The sequence below is a fragment of the Schistocerca nitens genome, chromosome 5, assembly GCF_023898315.1.
Source record: "Schistocerca nitens isolate TAMUIC-IGC-003100 chromosome 5, iqSchNite1.1, whole genome shotgun sequence".
In the NCBI taxonomy this organism is placed as follows: domain Eukaryota; kingdom Metazoa; phylum Arthropoda; class Insecta; order Orthoptera; family Acrididae; genus Schistocerca; species Schistocerca nitens.
Window position 1 is genome coordinate 79716432 of NC_064618.1, and position 23399 is coordinate 79739830.

At 41.2% G+C, this 23399-nt stretch overlaps 1 protein-coding gene across 1 annotated transcript in view; it reads left to right on the forward strand.

Moving 5' to 3' along the window:
- LOC126259266 (transmembrane protein 214-B) overlaps nucleotides 1–23399 on the forward strand; it is a 157020-nt gene that overhangs the window by 37176 nt on the left and 96445 nt on the right. The window contains exons 6-8 of the mRNA XM_049955900.1: nucleotides 1303–1404; nucleotides 9851–9962; nucleotides 12547–12689. Coding sequence (XP_049811857.1) covers nucleotides 1303–1404; nucleotides 9851–9962; nucleotides 12547–12689 — 357 coding nt within the window. The remainder of the gene's footprint in view (nucleotides 1–1302; nucleotides 1405–9850; nucleotides 9963–12546; nucleotides 12690–23399) is intronic.

A 23399-nucleotide genomic window follows, 5' to 3' on the forward strand; every position in this document is an offset into this window, starting at 1 on the left:
CTCTGCAGCAGACTATGCACTGCATATCTGTTTTGATGTAACTACAGAATGAGGTCACCTCTCAATTTTCTTTCAGTCATGTCCTTGTTGTTTAATTTGTATTGGACTGTCAGATCTTTGGTTCCATGGACAGGGCACTTTTACTCAAGCAATTGATATACTGTATCTCTGTTTGCCATAGAACACTTCAGCTTGTTCCAGTTCTTAGTAGAATAATGTAATTCATTGTATCTACAATCTCTCATCCCACCCTATAGTTATTCTAAGTTCAAGAGAAAGAGAGGCAAGGGGGAAGTTAATGCCTCAATCGAAACATTTAGTTTGTTACATTGCAGATCATGAACTAAGAATGTGCTCTTTAAGTGAATATTTTAAAACTTTCCATTCAGATAATCAATTCATTGTTACATATTCTATGTCTCAGTGGTTCTCGTTAAAGATAATTGATCTTCTCATCACACATTTTCTTTTCTTTTTTGCAATTCATTTGTTTAGCACTTTTATACCAATCATAGAAATTAGAGCATTTTATTTTGTGACTGAAAGAAAGATTCCAAGATTTCACAAATTAGTGAAACACTAATTACAATATGACATGAATTATTTTCCATTTCCTCTTAAACTTAAACAGTGCATTAATGGCAACTATTTCAAAGGATTTTGTTTTAATTTTTTTTTATTAAAGGAAAATGACTTTCTAGAAGCTTTAATATGATTTTATTGTACTCGCACCATGCAGGGTATCGCACTGGACTCTCATTTGGGAGGACGATGGTTCAAACCCACATCCAGCCATCCTGATTTAGGTTTTCCATAATTTCAATACATTGCTAAAGGCAAATGGTTAGATTGTTCCCTTGAAAGGGCACAGCCACTTTCCTCCTCCATCCTTCCCCAATCTGAGCTTGTGTTCCATCTCAAATGACCATCATTGTCGATGGGACATTAAACACTAATCTCCTCCTCCTCCTCCTCCTCCTCTTATTTTACTCACAGATAGTTTCAATAATACTGACAGCTTCTGCTTGACATACACCATTCGTGCTGCCTTGCTGAGTTGAGCTGTTATTGTAATATACCTTGAAACTAAACATTGGGAAGAGCTTTTGTAAATGTATCTCCGTAATTTGCATCCTCTGATAATACTGTGAATTTGCTGGGCTCTACAGGAAGCATGCGCGTTGGTTTATAGTTAGATTACATTTGACTGCTGAAATGTAAATGTTTTTGTGGATTTTCCACTGTATAATTTGTGTTTACAGTTAATGTAAATAGTTCATGCCTTTGTATTTCCATTTTCAGAAACATGTGATGGATACAGACGCAGAAAAAAGACTTCCTGGAATGTTCCAGTCCCTACTGGAACGATTGGTGCCATCAGCCCATGAAAACTTGAAATCTGAGGTAATTTTCATATTTCTTGTAGTGTTGAGAGAATCAGTAACTTGTAGAATACATTTTTTTGCGACTTGTAGGACATTAGTAGTTGCTGGTACATAATGATTTCAGTATAATTGCACCCAAATCCACACTACAGCAACAAACCTCTAAAAATGTAGGCGAAAAGGAGGTAGCGATTTACTGTGACACTGGCAGTTGTTGTATTTACAACCTGTTAATTTATGTGGCAAACTAAATGCTACCTGCTGTTGGTTTTTTTTGTAATTAAGTTGAATGTGACAGTCACTGGGAGAAAAAACACGGAGTGTGTAATATCATGCATGAATACTGTATGTTTAGTATGTACCTTGGCACTGGTAGTGGTTACCGCTTAAATTAGTTGATTACTAATGCTGTGCAGGCATTTAACACCTGACTGTTGTATGTCCAGACTAATGTATAGTCATCACCATTACAAATTCTGTATTTACCAGAGTTGTAGTAAGCAAATGTGGGAAAGTCAAGCACATTGATTTACATGTTTTTCCTTGCATGTTAAGGGTTTTTCTCTAGACATGGATTTCTACTCAAGTCGTCATTTACCTGTTGCCTTATGTGCAATCTTGGAGTTTGTATAGGAATCTGATTGCACCTTGCATAAAATATGTTTTGTATGTTGAAGAGTAAGTATAATTTTCAAATGTTTGGTGAGGTTCACTTTAATGATGCTCAAATATGCTGCAAAATAGAAAATGATAACACATGAGAACGCAAAGAATGTATTTGTTATTCTAAATATATTTGTGTTCTCAAGTTGTTTGTCTAAATAGATATTTGATGTTCATAAATATGTCAAATATGAGGAAGATTCTTTTCACACTCGTATTTTCGCCTTTTGCACATCTGCATAAAATTTAGTTTTATATTGAGCTTGAGCAGTGAGAATTTGACTTTCTAGAACATGTGAATACAGTCCACCCAAATATTCGTTTGACTATGGAGATGGGAAAGAATGGCTATCTTCCCTTTACTGGTGTATTGGTCAGGAAGAAGGTGGATGGTGTGCTGGGACATGGTGTTTGCAGGAAGCCCACCAACACTGACTTGTAACTGCAGGCACTTGTTGTCACCATTTGGCTCAGTGTGAAGGGGTACTTCTTTCCTTGGTACAAAGTGCCCACGTCATTGCAGACCCTGACAGTTTGTCAGATGAGTTAACCCACTTTGAGGTCACCTTCCATCAGAATGGAAAAAGAGACTAAACATGCATTGCACTATCGACCAACTGTGCACCCACTGAGTGATGATAATACTGAGTTGGCACCAAAGTCCATGGCCTTTCTGCCTTACACAGGTAGCATTTCCAACAAGATTGGTTGTATTTTGCAGAAATATGATGTGAAATGTGTTTTCTGACCTCCATCAAAAATTAGGGTACTTTTAGGTTCTGTTAAGGATGATCTCGATTTGTGTACATTGGGTGTCTCATCGTGTTCCTTGCATTTATCCCACCTCATATATCGGTCAGGCTATCAGGACCACAAAGGAGCGGTGTACTAAGCATATAAGTGCCACACAGGCTTACGACAGCTGAGCAAATTGGCTCACCTCAGAGGACTCACAACTCTTTCCACAGGGCCCCAGCGTTTGTAGCCTTACATCCTTGCCATGCTACAAGCTTATATTACCACTATCCCTTTCTCCCTCTGCCTTTCCATTACATGGTTTTCTTGGTGCCAACCCTGCTTGAACCTGGTTTATGACTGAGCCTTGAGTTTCCACTTGTGGCGTATTCTACAACTTTTCACGAAATAAACACATGGTCCTCATTGTGGGTTTTGACCTGACAATGATTTTCAAAATTTCCCAGCAATGCGGATTGTGCAGGGAAGGTTTCCCAATGTAGTGTAAGCTCCACCTTTGTGCCGTCTCATTTGTGCTCCCTTCCCTTTAATAAGGTAACACATGAAAAGCCCAGCAGCCCATGATGGGTGGTGATGGGGAAGGGGGGGGGGCATCAAGTACTTGCACAGTAGTAGCCCCCTGACGACGCAGGGATCGCATTGTTGGTGCCTGAGCTGAAAACTCCCCATTTATACCAACGAGTATCTGCCCATAGTGACTGGCACACAGGGACTCTGAGTAATGGATTAATGGCAAGGTAGCCATTGCTGAGGTAGGGTGGCATCCATGGGGAGGTCCCCCTTTTGGAATTCAGAGTGGTAGTGGCACAATTGCGGATGAGCCGTAAATGAAGCGGATTATGTTATCTCTGGCTGGTGGCCATATGGCCCCAACAGTCTTATGAAAAGACAGTCCTCTTTCAGTGAAGAGAGATATGACCCTAAAATATTCCCTTCCCTGGCTACACTGTGGGAGGTACATAGGGCTAAGCAGCAAGCAGAGCAATACTCTGTGCAGTGCTTGTTTTGTACAAGGACTGATGGTGATTCCTTCTTGGTTACATAGCCCTTATTCTTTGTGGAGAACTTAGAAGGCAAGTTGGTGGAAGTGGCAGCCAAGTGTGTGGAACAGCACCCCTGCACAATCGTGGGCACTGCTCACTTTTAACAAGCTGGGTAAATACTGGTGACCGACACTCCCAAACAATCTAAATTTGGTTCAGGGCATCATTTTTCATAGAGACCTGCTCTTACAACCTGATTATGAGCTACACACCAACTTGGAGAGATGTCGTGAACTCTTTGTCTGTTATGTACATATGAGGCCAGAGGACAATAGGGTCACTACAGGTGCCTGCATCTTGGCGTTTGAGGGTGATTCATTGCCTGAAAAGGTAGAGGTGATGGTATACCGATGCAGTGTGAAACCTTATATTCCCCCTCCCCCATGCGGTGCATCAAGTATCTGAAGTCTGGGCATGTCTTTGCGTTGCAATGCTAGCCAAATCTGTCAAGACTGTGAATGAGCGCTACATGCAAATGCGCCTTGTGCCTATTCCTCCACATTTGTGTCATCTGTGGAAAGTACCATTCTCCCTGCTCACCATATTGCACTGTTTTCCTGGGTGACAAGAAAATACAAGAATACAAGACTCTGGACAAACTCACTTACCAAGAGGCCAGTAGTACGAGCAATTGCATCCAGCATGTCAAACGTGTTGTAGACACTCTATATAGTGAACTTGGATCTCTTAATACACCTTTGGAGGCTGTGGCAGTTCAGGTAAGGGGGTTTCAGGATATTACTGTCTGCAGTGTTTACCTCCCTCCCGATGGTGAAGTATCTCAGAACATACTATTTGCATGGGTTTCTCAGCTCCCCCAGCCTTTCCTAACCTTAAGTGATTTCAGTGCGTATAACCCATTGTGGGGTGGAACTGTGATCACTGGCTGTGGTAAAAGACCTCGAAAATTTACTGGCAGAACTTAACATTTGTCTCTTGAATACTGGCACCCACAAACACTTCAGTGTGGTACACGGAACTTTCTCAGCAATTGATCTTTCCCTTTGCAGCCCTTGTCTTCTCCCATCCATCCATTGGGAAGTCCACGATGAACTGTGTGGTAGTGATGACTTGCCAATCTTCCTGTCCCACCCCCAGTGTCTCTCCCCTGGACACCTACCCAAATGGATTCTCAACAGTGCTGACTGGGATGCTTTCGCCTCTGCTGTCGGCCTTGCCTCCCAACGGCATGGAGATGTCGATGAGGCAGTCCAGAATACAACTACAGCCATTCTTTCAGCAGCTGATTTAGCGATCCCCTGTTCCTTGGGCCCACCCAGACGGAAAACAGTATCTGCAGGGTCATCAGGTTGCAGTCGGGCTCTCCAACACGATAAGCAGCACCCATCAATGGAGCACCTCATTGCTCTGTGCCTGGGTCTGCCAAATAAAAAAAAAAGAGCGAACCGAGATTGCCATTGGGTCACATACCATTCCTTTGCATGTTTGGAATAAGATCAGACATCTTTACAGATAGGACAGCTGCAGGTGAACCTCGTATTACCTTGAATGTCGCTGTGTACACTGACCCAGTCACTGTCACTGAACATTCTGCTCTGCACTAAGCTCAAGCCTCAGTATCTGAAAATTGTCAACCTGCCTTTTGTGTTTTAAACAGTATGTGGAGCAAAGCCAATTATCTTTTACTACATGCCACCTGGAGCCATATAATGTTCGATTTAGTAGTGGGAATTTGTCACTGTCTGAGCCCACGGCCCTGATACAGCCCCAGGACTGGACTGCATCCACAACCAAATGATCAAGCACCTACCAGTGGATTATCACCACATCTGGAGTGAGGGCGAGTTCCCGTTGCAACGGCGACAAAGCATCATTGTCCCAGTACTGAAACCAGGAAAGCACCCTCTAGAGATAGACAGTTGCTTGAACACGTGGTGAGCTGGTGACTGTTGGCTCCTTGAATCTTGTGGTCTTCTGGCTGTGTCCCAGGGTGGTTTTTGCCAAGGCTGTTCCACTACTGATAATCTGTTTTACCTGGAATCTGCCAACCTAACAGCTTTTTCCAGATGTCAACACCTTATAGCCACCTTCTTCGACCTGCAAAAGGCTTATGACACCACTTTGTGACACCACATCTTTACTGCCTTACATGAGTGGGGTCTTTGCTCCTTATTTTCATCCAGGATTTCCTGTTGCACCATACATTCTGGGTTCATGTTGGTGCTTCCCACTGTGCTCCCCCATATTCAAGAGAATGGGGTCTTGCAGGGCTCTGTACTGAGTGCACCTCTGTTTCTTGTAGCCATCAATGGTCTAGTAGCAACTGTGGGGTCCTCAGTATCACATTCATTGTATACTGACGACTTTTGCCTCTACTATTGTTCCTCTAGTGTGGGTGTCACTGAATGTTGACTGCAAGATGCTATACGAAAGGTGCATGCGTGGGCCCTTACCCATGGCTTTCGACTTTAAACTGCCAAGAATCGCGTCATGCGGTTCTGCCGACATCATACCGTTCACCCACAACTGGAACTTTTCCTTGACAACCAGCTACTCAGTGTGGTGGAGACTTGCCACTTCTTAGGACTTGTCTTCGATTCTCTGTTGACGTGGATTCCCCATCTTCGCCAGCTTAAGTGAAGTGCTGGCTGCAACTTAATATACTATGATGCTTTACAAGGCCCTGATACAATCTTGCCTTGACTGTGGGAGTCTGGCATATAGTTTGGCATCAGCCTCAACAGTGTGGGTACTGGATCCGATACGCCATTGCAGGATTTGACCTGTTGTGACGGGAGCATTTGAATTAGCCCTGTTAACTGCTTACTCATGGAGGCTGTGGTCTTTACATTGTGGATCAGGCACCAACAACAGTTTGTCATTGATACTACCCACATCTTCAGCTCACCTACACTTCTGAACTACCATCTCCTCTTTCCAAACACATTAATCCATCTCCTGCAATGGCAGCCCAGATCAGGATTACGATCGCAATCCACATCTGGTCTATCCTCTCTGCATTTCAGTTGTTTGCTCTTCCACCTCTCCTCTGGACTGACTCCCGTACACCTCCGTGGTGCATCCCTCATCCACAGCTTCGTCTTGACCTATCACAAGGTCTGAAAGATTTGGTTCATCCAAGGCCCTCCGCACCGATTATTTTCCATCCTTGGCACATTCCGGGTTTCAGAAGTAGTCTACACTGATGGCTTGATGATTGCCGATCATGTACACTTTGCTTATACTCACAAGGGGCATACTGAACTGCGCTTCTTGCCAGATGGCTGTAGTGTTTTCACTGCAGAGTTGGGGCTCTTGAGCATATCCGTTCCTGCACTGGTGAGGTCTTTCTTCATCTGCAGCTACTCCTTGAGCAGTTTGCAAGCACTCAACTAGTGCTATCCTCACCATCCCTTGATCATTGCTATCCATGATTTCCTGTATGAACTTGAACAGTGTGGACACTTAGCGACCTTTGTCTGCACCCCGGGCCACATCGGGATCCCAGGAAGAACTTGCTGATAGCCTGACCAAACTGGCTACAAGTTAACCGACTTGAGATCATTATTCTGGAGACAGACCTCCAATCGATATTACGCCATCAAGTTTTAGGTGACCACTTTGACTTCACAAAATAAACTACGGGTCACCAAGGAGACTATGAATCTGTGGAGGTCCTCCAAGCAGGCCTCTTGCAAAAACTCTGCCAACCTTTGCTGGCTCTGCATCAACTCTGTTTGGCTGACTCGTCATTATCTCCTCATAGTGAGGACATACCCCACTGTCATTGTGGCTACCATTTGATGGTGGTCCACATTTTGCTGGACTGTCCAACCTAGTTGCCATGTGGCGGACTCTTGCTCTCCCTGACTTGCCCCCGGTGTTAGGAGGTGGTGCCTCAGTGGCTGACATAGTTTTATGTTTTATTCATGAAGCAGGCATTTATCACTCTCTTTAAGGGAGGGCCGCTTAACCTTATCGACCCATTGAGGGTTTGGCAGAACACCGGGCTGCGGCTGTCTGGTCTTGTTGGTCCACTCCACTCCTCACCCTACTTGCTTTTTTTTTTTTTTTTTTCCCCCACTGGTTTGTTACACTTCTTCATCTTTTGTCTCTCTGTGCTTCTCTTGTCCTGTCCATGTTGCTAGTCTTTCTGAGGCAATCTCTGAGTTGAGTACCTCTGGTAAGTGGCGGGGGCTGGGGGATGTATGCCCCTCATTCCGCTCTCCTTTCAGGGGTTTCCGGCTGCTCCCTAGATGGGGCACCTCACTTGCCCTTCTTCCTCTGTCTCCCTTTCTTCATTTGTCCCTTATCTCGGCTTTGCTAGACCTTCAAGTTTTCTTCCCCTGGTTCTGTGCGGTAGGCTATCTCTGATCTGCAGTCATGTAGTCCTCTCTCCTCACAGAAAAAGGGACTGATGACCTAGTAGTTTGGTCCCTTTAGTCATCCTACCAAATTGGTGGTTGCAGAACATTGTTTTGTCACTGGTCATCCTACACAGTATAACAACACTAAGATCTGGCATGCACTTAAAGTTATTGGGCTGGTGTTACTAAGAAAACAGTTAAATTAGCAAATAACCTTGTTAAATGGAGATGGAGGTTTTTGCTTAAATTCTGCATGGAATTTTGCTCTCTCCCTTGTCATAAAATAGAGGGACATAGTTAATGCTACCTCACCCATTCTTTAGAAATTTTCACTGCCAATAACTTCTGGTATCAGTTATCTTTAGTAGTGTGGTAGACTAGTGTTTACAGTGTGTGTGTGTGTGTGTGTCATCTTTCCAGAAGTGCTGTGCTCACAGTATAAGGTCAGTATTTTTAATTGAAATTGAGTGCAGCATACTGTGCAAGTATAGATAATATGAGAGATTTTTGAAGTGCCACTGTCAGGACTCCACATTGAGTGTGTGGTGTAAAGCATAGATTGGTAGTTTGTGTACCTGCATTCGATTCCTGGAGATGCTAACATCCTCCACCCCCTTGCATTGTTAAACTATTAATTATAAAATTTATAATAAAACAGTTCAGTTTACATATGTAAAATTAATATATTCAATTAAGTTATGATTGTGACCATTGTAAGTCGTAAGGCTATAGGCCATCACATTGTAGCACATTGGTGTAATTTTGCACAACCTTCCACTGCCATAATAACACGTGGACAAAATGTTATCAGTGGCAAGAGTTGAAGGCTGAATGCAAACAACAGAAGTGAACTTGAATATTTGAATAAGTTAAAACAGTTTGCCAGAAAATGACCTTACTTTTGAGGGCAGTACTTTGGTAGTTGAGTAGCTCAAGAATGCATTATGGACTGACTCAGAAGCTTCAACTCTCCTTCTTCCCAAAGCCCATGGAGGCTGTCTCCCGTGATGCCCTGTGGGCAGGTGGGCAGAACTTCTGCATAAGTGTGTGTGTGTGTGTTGTGTGTGTGTGTGTGTGTGTGTGTGTGTGTGTGTGGGCACACGCGTGCGCGTGTGGGAGAGAGAGGCAAGGGGGGAGGCAGGAAAATTGTATCCTAAAAATAAAAAAAATTGTGATAGGTGTTGTACCACAAAGTAAGGAAAGATATAGTGAATGAACATTATCTGAACATAAAATGACATGCTGTATTCCTGTTTAGCAGCAAATCCGAGTTCCCAGTCTCGTGCAATGTTGTGAAACTCCAAAGCAGAGAAAGGCTATTTTTGAAACCTTATGTATTACTGCCAGTCTAGCACTTAGTGTTACCGTTTTATTTGCATACGTGCAGTTGATGAAAATCCTTTTTATGTGTTGATGAAATATGTAAGAAAAGAAACTTTCTGGTTAATTAATTTGTAAACATATCACTCCCTGTGGTGTATCCAGCTCATTAGCTCCCTTTGCTTTTCACAAGAACTCCGCCCCTCCCCATGACCAATTTTTATTACTGAGATTGCCCAAAAAGTTGCCCCTGTAACAACAAAGTAACAGTTAACATCTTAATTCAGTTACCATCTAACATTAAGTGAATATGTTCATACACAATAGCTTTTGTCTCTTTTTGTTTTTGTTGCAGCTGTGCATATATCTTTCTGATTGCCTTCAGAATCAACCAGAAAGTTTCACCACTTGGCGACAAATATATACTAAGGTGTTACCACAATCAGCATTGCTGTTGAGACATATAAGTAAGTCTCATACTGACACAAATAATCTTACTGGTTGGCAATTTTAAGAACTCTCAATCCAGCAGTTTGTATGTTTTAAATCCGCTTTTGTCTCCTGTGAATGAAATCTTTCTGTGGGTGATTTTAACCGCACCATAGATTACACTGAGGAAGTAGAGGCTTGATGGGTCCAGACTAGTTGGATATTTGAAGGATATTCAAGAAAATAAATGACGCATACTGTAAATGAGTCTGAGCATCAGAGGTTTGCTTACAACTGTAAATACTAAATTACTTGATTTGGTTAGGGAAATTGTGGAATTTGATAAAAAGTTAAAGAAATGATTATGAAGTACAACATATACTGCATTTTTAGGTGATGAAGAAAGTAACATCCAAGCAGCTGAAATGCAAGGTAATTACAGTGCCTTTAATACATTAATGAGTGAGTGGTTTTAACTTTACAACTGGTTACAGTTGAATGAAGAGGGAAAAATTATTATTGTCTGAGCTAGAGGAAGATGAGTACCAATCTGAATACTGTACACCAGCAGCATTCAAATCATCAGCCTGAAAATAATTGTTTTTAAATCAAGTAGTTCCAATTAAATTTAGAAACTGTTCTTATTGGCATTCACATCAATCATGGATTTCTTATAGAAAACGACAAGGATGATAAATTTTCATGAACTGTGTTGCCTCCACTGAATACTTGTCACTGTGAAAGTTCTGTTTTCAAAAAATGGAGACAAAAAAGTTTATATGGTACACAAGTGTTTTTTTATTGGAACCATATTGAGAAATAGTAAATTTAAGTAAAGGAGCAAAATAGTTTTAAAAATTGATGGGTTAATATTATCTGCAGCTATTAAAATTTTTTGATTATGAACCAAGTGTCTCGTATCATTTCATAGGTGCCTAAGTCACAGTGTGATTTTAGTTAGTGACAGTTGCTATATCAGCTATTTAGTTTTTTTCATGTCACTGAACTTTATTAAGGAAAGTGTGTTATGTAGCAGTGTAATTTTGGTAATGACATTTCATTAAAAAGAGATTTGGCCTTTCTAAGTATACCATTTTCCAATCCTTCCCAGTTGGAGATGAATTGTTGGCCAGTTGAATGAAATTCATCTGAAACATGCTAGCTTCTACATGACAGTCATTAGCTTGTGCATTCATTCCTAATTTTAAGTTGACATATTGTGGTCATTCTCTTAGCTTTGCCCATTTCTCATTTGTACAAGAAAATCTGTTCCAGGTGATCTGTTCTTTGTATTACAAAGATTCCGTATTAAATGATTGTTCATTTCTTTGACTTATCGTGAAATAACTAAAAAAAAAAACATAGAAAAAATTGCAGCTTACTCTGAATATAAATTAATTAAAAGACTGATCTCTCTCTCTCCTCACACACACACTACATCTGTAAGCTGTACGGATAAGCCCGTGCGTAGTGTGTGATTGAGGGAACGGTTTACTACTATTAGAGATTTACATCCCTGTTTCATTTACGTGTGGAACAAAAGGAAATATAATTGATAGTATATGAACACCTGGTTCTCTAAATTTACTAAACAGCTATTAGAAAGGAGAAAATTTCGTATGTTCGAACAAAATCCAATTTAGTTTCCCAAGGGTCTCCACAACATTTTCCTATAGGCTAATTGAGAATGAGCCTTATTATGTTTGACTTTACTGCCAGGCTGACTTCATGGAGCCTCTAACCCCTTGAGCAGCTATCAGGAAGAGAACACGTAAATCTTGTTAGTGGCCTCTTTATCAAGTCTGCTTGGTAACTGAATGTTATTTAATGATAAAGCTGAAATGTTTTGCATTCTCTAAAAACTTAGTCCTTATGTGATTTTACGTAGCAAGTCACTTGTGATTGGTCTTAACACTGTGGACCTAGATGAATGAAGTAGTAGTTAAAGACATCAGCATGGTTATTTATGTAGTCTTAGAATACAAAATTTTTTATGTTTAAATACTTTGTGCACATAATTATACATCTAGACATGTATTTGAATCACTGTAATAATGGAAGCAGCTGATTTTGTCTTTAATTTGTATTATTGTATTGTAGTTAGTATATTTTCAGAATATTCAAATCCCAAAAGTGCTTCCATGTGGCGTTAACATGTCTATGTGTGTAGGCAGCACCACTGCCATCAAGTGCCACTGAAGTCAGTAACAGCTAAGTGGTTATCAAGCATTACTCAAAAAATTTCTTAAACATAAACATCTCCTGATAGGGAAGGAATGAGAGAGGGGGCAGGGGGAGGGGGGGATGTTTGGATTCCTGAGGTTAGTTGGTTACATAGGTTATGCCGATCTTCGTGAAATAATGTAATTTGATTTCAATGTGAGGCCGTGTGCTGTCACATGGAAGGCACCATCCAGCCAGATGAAGTTATGGTCACTTCTATGCTGTATGCTTCCTCATTGTTGTGACCAGTAACGGGAATTTTAAACATTTAAGTGTCATCTGGAAGTTAGAAATTATTTATTTTTAATATTTGTCATTGTTAGCAAAGCAGGACTTTTAAATGTATTATTTTAGGAAAATGTAGTAATTCTTATTTGAATTTTTTTTTTCTTTTTAAAGCTAGAAGCTGGAAATTTGATCCCAGGAATCAAACTTTCAAACAGCTGAAGCAAACTTTGTCTGCTTTCCAAATTACAAATGATGAGCTTCAGTCAGTGAAACGTAAAGAAGACGGCCTTGCAGACTGTAGAAAAATTTGCACGGTGAGTGTAGAACCAATATCTTATTAATTTAGCCTTTGACTGAATGGAATAAACTGATCTTGTTGAGCATAAATTGTCAAAGGAAGAGCTTCAGACTCTCCCCTGTCAACACTGACTTTCTTTTAGCATTACATACTAAAAAATTATAAGGACAGAGATTCTGAAGCAAGCTTTTGGTACAAAAGTCATGAGAAAGAAGAAAAGTTTTATTTTATTTAACTTCTACCCCCAAGTATGTCAGCTATAGTAAGAGGAAAATTGAAACCTCTTTTCTATTCTTTCTCTTCTCCCCCCAACCCATCCCATCTCAACCCCAGTATTCCGGGCATGGCTGTGCAGTGGCCAAGCGATTGATGGTTCGGGGAGCCGGGCGGCAGACCTTCACATCCCATTCTTTGGCTCCTTGGCACCCAGGGGTACAGAGCCAAACAATGCCTCATGATTCATTGAAGCGTTCTTGCTGGCTGCATTCTACTGAGTGATTTGTTCCTTGATCACATATTTTTTCTCATGGGCTAGCAGTGTTTGCCTTCTTACACAAACACCACAAATGGATTTTTAATTAACGAGGTTTAGCAAAATGCACAAGTGTTATGTTTAAAACATCAAATGAAAATGCCACCTTTATTTTTCATGCGGGAGAACAGAAACCCCAAGATAATCGCCATCTGATTGATCATCTTTCGTCATGACGACACAGGCTTAGATATCTTCACTGCTGCTGTCCTCATCGTTTGATAAAGAATTTACCATATTTTATATGGATTCCTTTCTTATGCCTTATTTTATGTTTAACCTTGTAATCTTTTTCCACACTGGGTTCATGATATTCTTCCAATGTTCTGGCCTGATTCATGTGACAGCCTTATTTATCAGCCTCTCTGTTTCTCATAGCAGAAAGGTTTTATTTTGCTCCATGATATCTGCTTTTATTTGAGCCCAGACAAGTTCAGTGGCATTGTAATGCAGGGTACTATGATGGAAAACATATAACTTCGTGGCCGTGGTTCTCTGCTAATGTGTCAATTATATACTGTACCTTTGGTGGCTTGTATCATTTCTCTAGTTCCAGACGTTCCGCATTTCGCCTGTTCTGTTCAAAGTGTATTTTATTATTATTCAACCAGCTGATTATTCGTCTCTCCGTGCAGCAATCATTGGTGCTTTATTTAATTTTCTGGAATGGTATGGTACATTGTCCCTTACAAAAACACTACCAGAACTGACATTTGGTAGCAAATGAGTAACGAACCTGCCTTTAAATAATCTACATTCATTTCCTCATGGTAATTGACAGTTTTTTCATACTGAAACATCTTCATAGCACTGGATACGAAATCGTTCATAGAGACAGTTTGAACAATAATTAATCGCCCTCACTTACCAGTTGGCACACTTGTAGTTTTGTGGCGTTTGCCGTCTGTCTATGTGATGGATCATGCATGTCTCTTGTTGACCCGTGTTTCATCAATCCATATTACATTTTCCAGATTCATAGCTAGCAATCCACACAGGGAATGACATCTCCATGCCACAATGTCTCTGCATTCCATTAGTATCTTTCTTCCTGAGAACTTTTGCCAGCAGCATACAGTTTTTTTTTTTTTTCCATTACATAAACAGTGAAGAGACTTATCATTCTGTCTGTGAACAAATCACTATCCAACAGTGATTCCATCAACTTTTTAAGTGGTGGGTACTCATTCCTGATGTAGTACATGTATATACGTTGCCTGACAGCACTTTCGTCAAAGTTGTATGTTTCAGTTATACGATAATCTCTTCCTTGACTTTCCAGGTGTCACAATAACAGGGCTCCCAGCTGAATTGGCAGCGTCCTTATCATTTGTGACACTCTTCGGAGTCGCTATAGAGATTACAATGCTTCTGTTATCCTGTCAATCAGTTTACTCACCGGAATCAAAGTCTCACCGTTGGCCCTTTCCCTTTCAAAGTAAAACACAATCTGTATATAAATGTGTATGCTTGATATTTCAGCATAGCTCCTTTTCCAAAAGTTGTCTTCTCTGCACTATGGGAAGCCGTTTTCCACACATGTGCCAAAGAAACTCACAGAACTAGTGGAATGCACATGTACACACACAAACCTGAACAAAGCATGCGGCACCACTGACTGAAAGCAGTGGTCGCTTAGTACTGCGGCAACAATGGGACGTTGCTACAGTAACGTAAACAAAAACTCATGATCTGATTGGCCATTGCACAGAGCACATGTGCCGAGGCCTATTCAACTGTCAGAGCTCTTCTCTTGCCATATGGAGACCTCACAGACTGCTCATTCTCTTCGATTTTTGTTGTACTTAGTACCATTTGAAGGCCAATGCCCAGATACAGATTTCCAAAGTGGTAAAACACTCTCAAACTCAATAAAATCACATTTAAATATCTGAAGATTTTAAGAGTGCTGTGAAATCATTTTAACTGAGTGTCAGCAACTCTGTGTGTGTGTGTGTGTGTGTGTGTGTGTGTGTGTGTGTGTGTGTGTGTGTGTTGTAACAATGAAGTTATTGGTTCGATTCTTGCCAGGAACAACATATTTTGTGTACTTTATTCGAGTTCTGTATTTATTATTAAATGGAAATGTTAATTAACAAATATTGACTCATAATTTTAAATAAATAAGTTTTTTTAATTTTAGTTTTTAATCAGATTTAATTCAATTAAAATTTGATATAGAAATGCTAAACCCTGTTGTTAAATGAAATAAATTTGTATTTATACATCAACAACACTGTTCAATCTCTTTAAATAGGAAAGTATTTTATCTTTTACCTGGTTATTTTGACCAAATTTTAATATATTGTGAATAATCACATTTTTATATGATTAGTAATTAAAAATATGATGATGATGATTCTGTTAAGAACTATGATTCAGTATTTGTTAACTGCAGTTTCCATTTAAAAATAAATATAGAATTCAAAGAATGTCTTTTGTAAAAGAGAGAGAGAGAGAGAGAGAGAGAGAGAGAGAGAGAGAGAGAAAGGTTGCGCGTAGCAAGACTCATACCACCAACTTCATGGTTACAAGACTGATAAGCATATCAGTCTTGTACTCAGCTGGCAGCACTCTGCTAAAATGCTTGAAATGTTTTGTACTTTCACAGTGCTCCAAAATCTTCAATTATTCAAAGATGGTTTTTAGAGATTGTCCGAGGCTGAGGATAAGATCAACCTGTTGTAGGCGATTGATGTCCGAGTACTGGTCTTCAAATCCTGCATGAAGAAAATCAAAAGTGCAGAACAGTCTGTGGAAGGGTCCCCCTCTTAGACTGTTATTCTTCTTTTAGTGGGTTATATTGTCATTCTTTTGTTGCTTTAGACTGAATCCTGTAACGTGTGTACCCATTAAATTTGACAACTCTTATGAGAGTCATCCATACAATTACAGTAGCCTTTGATCCATAAGATTCTTGCTTCCTTCCTTCATCATTGCACAGTTGTGTTTCATTTCTTCCATAACTCCCCTGCCTTCCCTACTGTCCATTTCAAGAGTCCTGGAATTTTCTTACTGCTGCCTGTCTTACAGCACTGCTTCAAATTTAATCATTCATCTTGTTGAGCCCTTCTTCCACTAAATTGAGTTCAGTAGATTTTTTTTTTTTTTTCAGTTGCGTCTGAAAAAAATAACATTAAAATGATTGTCACAACTATTAAATTTCCACTTTTTACTATAACAATGTTTATAATTATCCCATCTTACTTCATATTTGGTCTTTTTGTGAGTATGATTCACTTTGTCTGAATCTGTTTCCTAAATTTGTGTCCTACCATGACAAGTACAGCGTGTTATTTCCTATACCACTGTTCCTTCTGGAGTTTGTGATTTCAAGAGATATTATTTCCCATAATATTCTGTATACATTTCTGCTCACATCTGCCATGATAAGTTTGGCATCTTTTCCCTTCTATGTTGTATCTTGCAATCTCTTTTTTGAATTTGCACAGGATATCGTGGCCAATGTACAGTCACTAGTTTTCGTCCAAAGCACTGGGCGAGTTAACTCAGTTGTTCGGAAGGGGAGGCCGACATTCTCATCCCCAATTCGGCCGGTCAGCGATGACAGAATTGAGACTTGTGCCAAACAGTCTTCAATGATTTTAAAGAAAACATTCTGTAAAAAAAATTTCATTTTTGTGTCACTTATAGCTTTATGTGTCAGCTTCATGATGACATGCCCTTCATTTCATTAATGCTCATAGTTATTATAAGTAACACTGCACAAAAGCCGAAAAAGTTTGCAATGAAAATTTGTGCTCGCTATGATTTTGCGTATGGTGCATATTACATAATATGTCCTTGTGCATGAAATTTAGCTAACATACTTAATTTTTCTTTAGACTTGAGTGGATTTCTCTGTCACGAGTCTCGAGAAAATTGATCTTATCCAGCACACCCATTTGCAGTTGCATGCACCTGCAATAAAACCAGAATGAAATATCACCACATTCCTCATATTTCATAAATAGTTTGAGATATTTAAATGAGAGTTTGGTGACTGATAGCAAATAAAAGTGGAGAGTATTTTGCAATACGATGATTATGCAAAACTTCATTTTTTCCATTAACTACAAGTTTCTTCGATGAAAGACAGTACTTTTTAAGGGCCGCCAGTGGCTGGTGAAACAATAAATGCTTTGGGTTTTGGAACAGCATAGGCAAAGGTATTGCACATTTATTTTTGTGTGGAGGATGTGCTCTTCCATAAGCTACCGGCCTTACTTTTCCTCAGTTCCTCGCTTTAAACTTAATAAAAAAACTGTTTCAGAATTCTCTTGCAACTGCATCTGCACAACACATTAGTGAGGTGACATTGCATAGACTCCACTGTATTTTGGCAGGAAAAGCAAATTTTAACATGGTAATATGAGAAATATGTGTTTTATTCAAAATTCGCCACTGATGCTGCCTTTCTGGAAGTTAGAAATGGTTAACAACTTCTACTGATGCATTTTCAGAAGAATTCTTCTAGGTACTAACGAAAGCAGCTGTGACAGTAGATCTTTTAGAATGGTCGCCATGCAAGTGTGGGCGTTGAGGGGCTCCATTTAATATTTACAAAAAATGTGAGCACAGACTTCAAACTAGAATGACACCTTCCCGCGTACACTCGGCATTTCCCATACTGCGCCTGATCGCAACCCCCACCACTAACACACTCCTTGTGTATGCTCTGACTTACACAGGCTACAGGATTTAATGCATGTTAACCTGGTACAACCATGCTGAGAGTGGCTGATGGTTGACAGCAACTGTTATAGCTGCATTTATATTTGAAAATGGATTAAGTGCTCCAGCAGAGTTAGTGCGTCATGACAGACCAATTTAGCATAAATATTATCAGCAATATGCTAGTTGTTATCTCAGATCAGCTCTCTGTGAAAATGTAGGAAGACAAAAATTTAGGAAAAGCTAGATTGCTACTTACCATAAAGGTAACACATTAAGTAGCAGACTGGCACAATTAAAAGACACACAAGCTTTCGGCCACAGCATTCATCGGAAGAAGAGAAACACAGAAAATTCATTTGCACAAGCAAGAACACCTCACACACCCATGATAAACTCTGATAGCTTGGACCACAATGTAACTATCACGTGGGATGGTATCTGCAATCTGGAGGGGGGAGGGGGGGGGGGATAGCATTATACGTGTGGGAGAAGAAGAGGAGCACTGTCTGACGGAGTGTGCAGGGACTAGAGTGCCAACAGCTGTAGCGTCAGGGGGTTGTGGGGCAAGGAGGTGGGGAGAAATAGCGAAAAAGGAGAGGAGTGGGGAAAGATGGAGAGGTGCATTGACAGAGGGTGGCAAACAGATTGTAGCAGACAGGTATGGGGAGGAAGTGATAGGACAGAGGGGGTGGAAACTGTTAGGTGGAGGGTATGGGGGCAGTATGTTAATGTAGGTTGAGGCCGGGATGGCTACAGGAGTGGAGAATGTGTTGTAAGGATAACTCCCATCTGCACAGTTCAGAAAAGCTGGCGGTGGAGGGGAGGATACAGATGGTTTGGGTAATGAAGCAGCCTTTGGAATCAAGGACGCTATGTTCAGCTGCATGTTGTGCCACACGATAGTGTACTTTGCTCTTGGCCACAGTTTGGCAGCTGGTAGGTCTACTTTGCTCTTGGCCACAGTTTGGCAGCTGGTAGGTAGTCATACCAATATAAAAAGCCGTACAGTGATTGCAGCAGAGCTGGTAAATGACACGGCTGCTTTCACAGGTGGCCCGGCCCCTGGTGGGGTAGGATAAACCTGTGACAGGACTGGAATAGGAAGTGCTGCGTGGGTGGATTGGGCAGGTCTTCCACAGGGATGTGATACTTGTGGCAAGGCGTTGGGATTGGTAGTGTTATAGGGACAAGGGGACCGTGGTCTAGGGGTAGCGTCTTTGATTCATAATCAAAACGTCTCCGGTCCCGGGTTCGATCCCCGCCACTGCCTAAATTTTGATAAATAATCAGCATTGGCGGCCGAAGACTTCCGGCATAAGAAGTCAGCCTCATTCTGCCAACGGCCTTGTCAAAGAGGGCGGACGAGCGGATAGAGGTTCAGGGCACTCTCTTGTCCTAGGGGTGGGAAATTGCCCCTAAAGGCGGAAGAATCAGCAATGATCAACGACATGAGGATGCAGAAGGCAATGGAAACCACTGCATTAAAGACACGTAACGTGTATCCACAGGACATGTGGCCTGTAATTGAAGTAGTGACATGATGATCGCTCCATTGGCAAAAGAGTCCGGAATAGTCCCCCATTCGGATCTCCGGGAGGGGACTGCCAAGGGGGAGGTTACCATGAGAAAAAGATTGAATAATCAACGAAAGGATAACGTTCTACGAGTCGGGGCGTGGAATGTCAGAAGCTTGAACGTGGTAGGGAAACTAGAAAATCTGAAAAGGGAAATGCAAAGGCTCAACCTAGATATAGTAGGGGTCAGTGAAGTGAAGTGGAAGGAAGACAAGGATTTCTGGTCAGATGAGTATCGGGTAATATCAACAGCAGCAGAAAATGGTATAACAGGTGTAGGATTCGTTATGAATAGGAAGGTAGGGCAGAGGGTGTGTTACTGTGAACAGTTCAGTGACCGGGTTGTTCTTATCAGAATCGACAGCAGACCAACACCGACAACGATAGTTCAGGTATACATGCCGACGTCGCAAGCTGAAGATGAACAGATAGAGAAAGTGTATGAGGATATTGAAAGGGTAATGCAGTATGTAAAGGGGGACGAAAATCTAATAGTCATGGGCGACTGGAATGCAGTTGTAGGGGAAGGAGTAGAAGAAAAAGTTACAGGAGAATATGGGCTTGGGACAAGGAATGAAAGAGGAGAAAGACTAATTGAGTTCTGTAACAAGTTTCGGCTAGTAATAGCGAATACCCTGTTCAAGAATCACAAGAGGAGGAGGTATACTTGGAAAAGGCCGGGAGATACGGGAAGATTTCAATTAGATTACATCATGGTCAGACAGAGATTCCGAAATCAGATACTGGATTGTAAGGCGTACCCAGGAGCAGATATAGACTCAGATCACAATATAGTAGTGATGAAGAGTAGGCTGAAGTTCAAGACATTAGTCAGGAAGAATCAATACGCAAAGAAGTGGGATACGGAAGTACTAAGGAATGACGAGATACGTTTGAAGTTCTCTAACGCTATAGATACAGCAATAAGGAATAGCGCAGTAGGCAGTACAGTTGAAGAGGAATGGACATCTCTAAAAAGGACCATCACAGAAGTTGGGAAGGAAAACATAGGCACAAAGAAGGTAGCTGCGAAGAAATCATGGGTAACAGAAGAAATACTTCAGTTGATTGATGAAAGGAGGAAGTACAAACATGTTCCGGGAAAATCAGGAATACAGAAATACAAGTCGCTGAGGAATGAAATAAATAGGAAGTGCAGGGAAGCTAAGACGAAATGGGTGCAGGAAAAATGTGAAGACATCGAAAAAGATATGATTGTCGGAAGGACAGACTCAGCATACAGGAAAGTCAAAACAACCTTTGGTGACATTAAAAGGAACGGTGGTAACATTAAGAGTGCAACGGGAATTCCACTGCTAAATGCAGAGGAGAGAGCAGATAGGTGGAAAGAATACATTGAAAGCCTCTATGAGGGTGAAGAGTTGTCTGATGTGATAGAAGAAGAAACAGGAGTCGATTTAGAAGAGATAGGGGATCCAGTATTAGAATCGGAATTTAAAAGAGCTTTGGAGGACTTACGGTCAAATAAGGCAGAAGGGATAGATAACATTCCATCAGAATTTCTAAAATCATTGGGGGAAGTGGCAACAAAACGACTATTCACGTTGGTGTGTAGAATATATGAGTCTGGCGATATACCATCTGACTTTCGGAAAAGCATTATCCACACAATTCCGAAGACGGCAAGAGCTGACAAGTGCGAGAATTATCGCACAATCAGCTTAACAGCTCATGCATCGAAGCTGCTAACAAGAATAATATACAGAAGAATGGAAAAGAAAATTGAGAATGCGCTAGGTGACGATCAGTTTGGCTTTAGGAAAAGTAAAGGGACGAGAGAGGCCATTCTGACGTTACGGCTAATAATGGAAGCAAGGCTAAAGAAAAATCAAGACACTTTCATAGGATTTGTCGACCTGGAAAAAGCGTTCGACAATATAAAATGGTGTAAGCTGTTCGAGATTCTGAAAAAAGTAGGGGTAAGCTATAGGGAGAGACGGGTCATATACAATATGTACAACAACCAAGAGGGAATAATAAGAGTGGACGATCAAGAACGAAGTGCTCGTATTAAGAAGGGTGTAAGACAAGGCTGTAGCCTTTCGCCCCTACTCTTCAATCTGTACATCGAGGAGGCAAGGATGGAAATAAAAGAAAGGTTCAGGAGTGGAATTAAAATACAAGGTGAAAGGATATCAATGATACGATTCGCTGATGACATTGCTATCCTGAGCGAAAGTGAAGAAGAATTAAATGATCTGCTGAACGGAATGAACAGTCTAATGAGTACACAGTATGGTTTGAGAGTAAATCGGAGAAAGACGAAGGTAATGAGAAGTAGTAGAAATGAGAACAGCGAGAAACTTAACATCAGGATTGATGGTCACGAAGTTAATGAAGTTAAGGAATTCTGCTACCTAGGTAGTAAAATAACCAATGACGGACGGAGCAAGGAGGACATCAAAAGCAGACTCGCTACGGCAAAAAAGGCATTTCTGGCCAAGAGAAGTCTACTAATATCAAATACCGACCTTAATTTGAGGAAGAAATTTCTGAGGATGTACGTCTGGAGTACAGCATTGTATGGTAGTGAAACATGGACTGTGGGAAAACCGGAACAGAAGAGAATCGAAGCATTTGAGAGATGTGGTGCTATAGACGAATGTTGAAAATTAGGTGGACTGATAAGGTAAGGAATGAGGAGGTTCTATGCAGAATCGGAGAGGAAAGGAATATGTGGAAAACACTGATAAGGAGAAGGGACAGGATGATAGGACATCTGCTACGACATGAGGGAATGACTTCCATGGTACTAGAGGGAGCTGTAGAGGGCAAAAACTGTAGAGGAAGACAGAGATTGGAATACGTCAAGCAAATAATTGAGGACTTAGGTTGCAAGTGCTACTCTGAGATGAAGAGATTAGCACAGGAAAGGAATTTGTGGCGGGCTGCATCAAACCAGTCAGTAGACTGATGACAAAAAAAAAAAAAGTGTTATAGGAATGGACTGGGATGATATGGAGGGGAGGGCTGGCAAGGATCTCTGGTTGGATGTCACTTATTTCAGGGCCTGATGATGGGTTATCAAAGCTCTCAGACTGACTGTGGTGTCGGGTGTGCCTTTGTCATTGGTACCAATGATTTCCGGTATAGGCTTCCAGAACACTGCTCAGTATTTACAGCAGAGCTCTTTGCCCTGTATCAGGTCACACAGTACGTCGCAATACAGGCTTTTCAATTGTGTCATTTGCTCAGACACTCAGAGTGCCCTCTGGGGCCTCTGTGCTGTACACAGTCCATACCTTAGTGCAGTGGGTCCAGGAAAGCTTCCACTTGCTCACTCTTGATGAGCCACTGTGATGTTTGTGTGGATCCCTGGTCATATTGGTCTGACGGGGAACGAGGCTGCTGATGCTGCTGCCACGGCTGCAGCCCTCCTACCTTAGCCTGCTAGTTCTTCCATTCCTTCAGATGATCTCCATGTTGCCTTCTGTCAGCAGATGGTGTCACTTCAGTATCACCAATGGTCTTCCCTTCATGGGAACAAGCTCCATAGAATTAAACCTCTCACAGCAGCTTGGCTGACCTCCTCTCAGCCCCCTCACTGCAAGGAGATCATTTCAGCTAGGTTGCATTTTGGGCACTGTCGTTTTAGCCATGTCCATTTGTTAAGTGGTGATCCCCCACCACTTTGTGCCCAGTGGCACCAACCTTTGATGGTTCGCCATTTCCTGACTGAATGCCCTTTTTTTAATCACTTATGTTCTAATTTATGTTTGCTGTTTTGAGTTATCAGCCATTTTAGTGAACGGCGTATGGGTTGTTGACAGTGTTTTACTTTTTTTCTGTCACAGCAATATGGTGAAGGACATTTACTCTTTAGTTCAGGACCTCCATTGTCTCTATCGCGCATTTTATGGACCTTTCTCCCTGTTTCTAGCTGTTTTTCCTGCATCAGTTAGGCTTAATGTGTAGTTGCTTT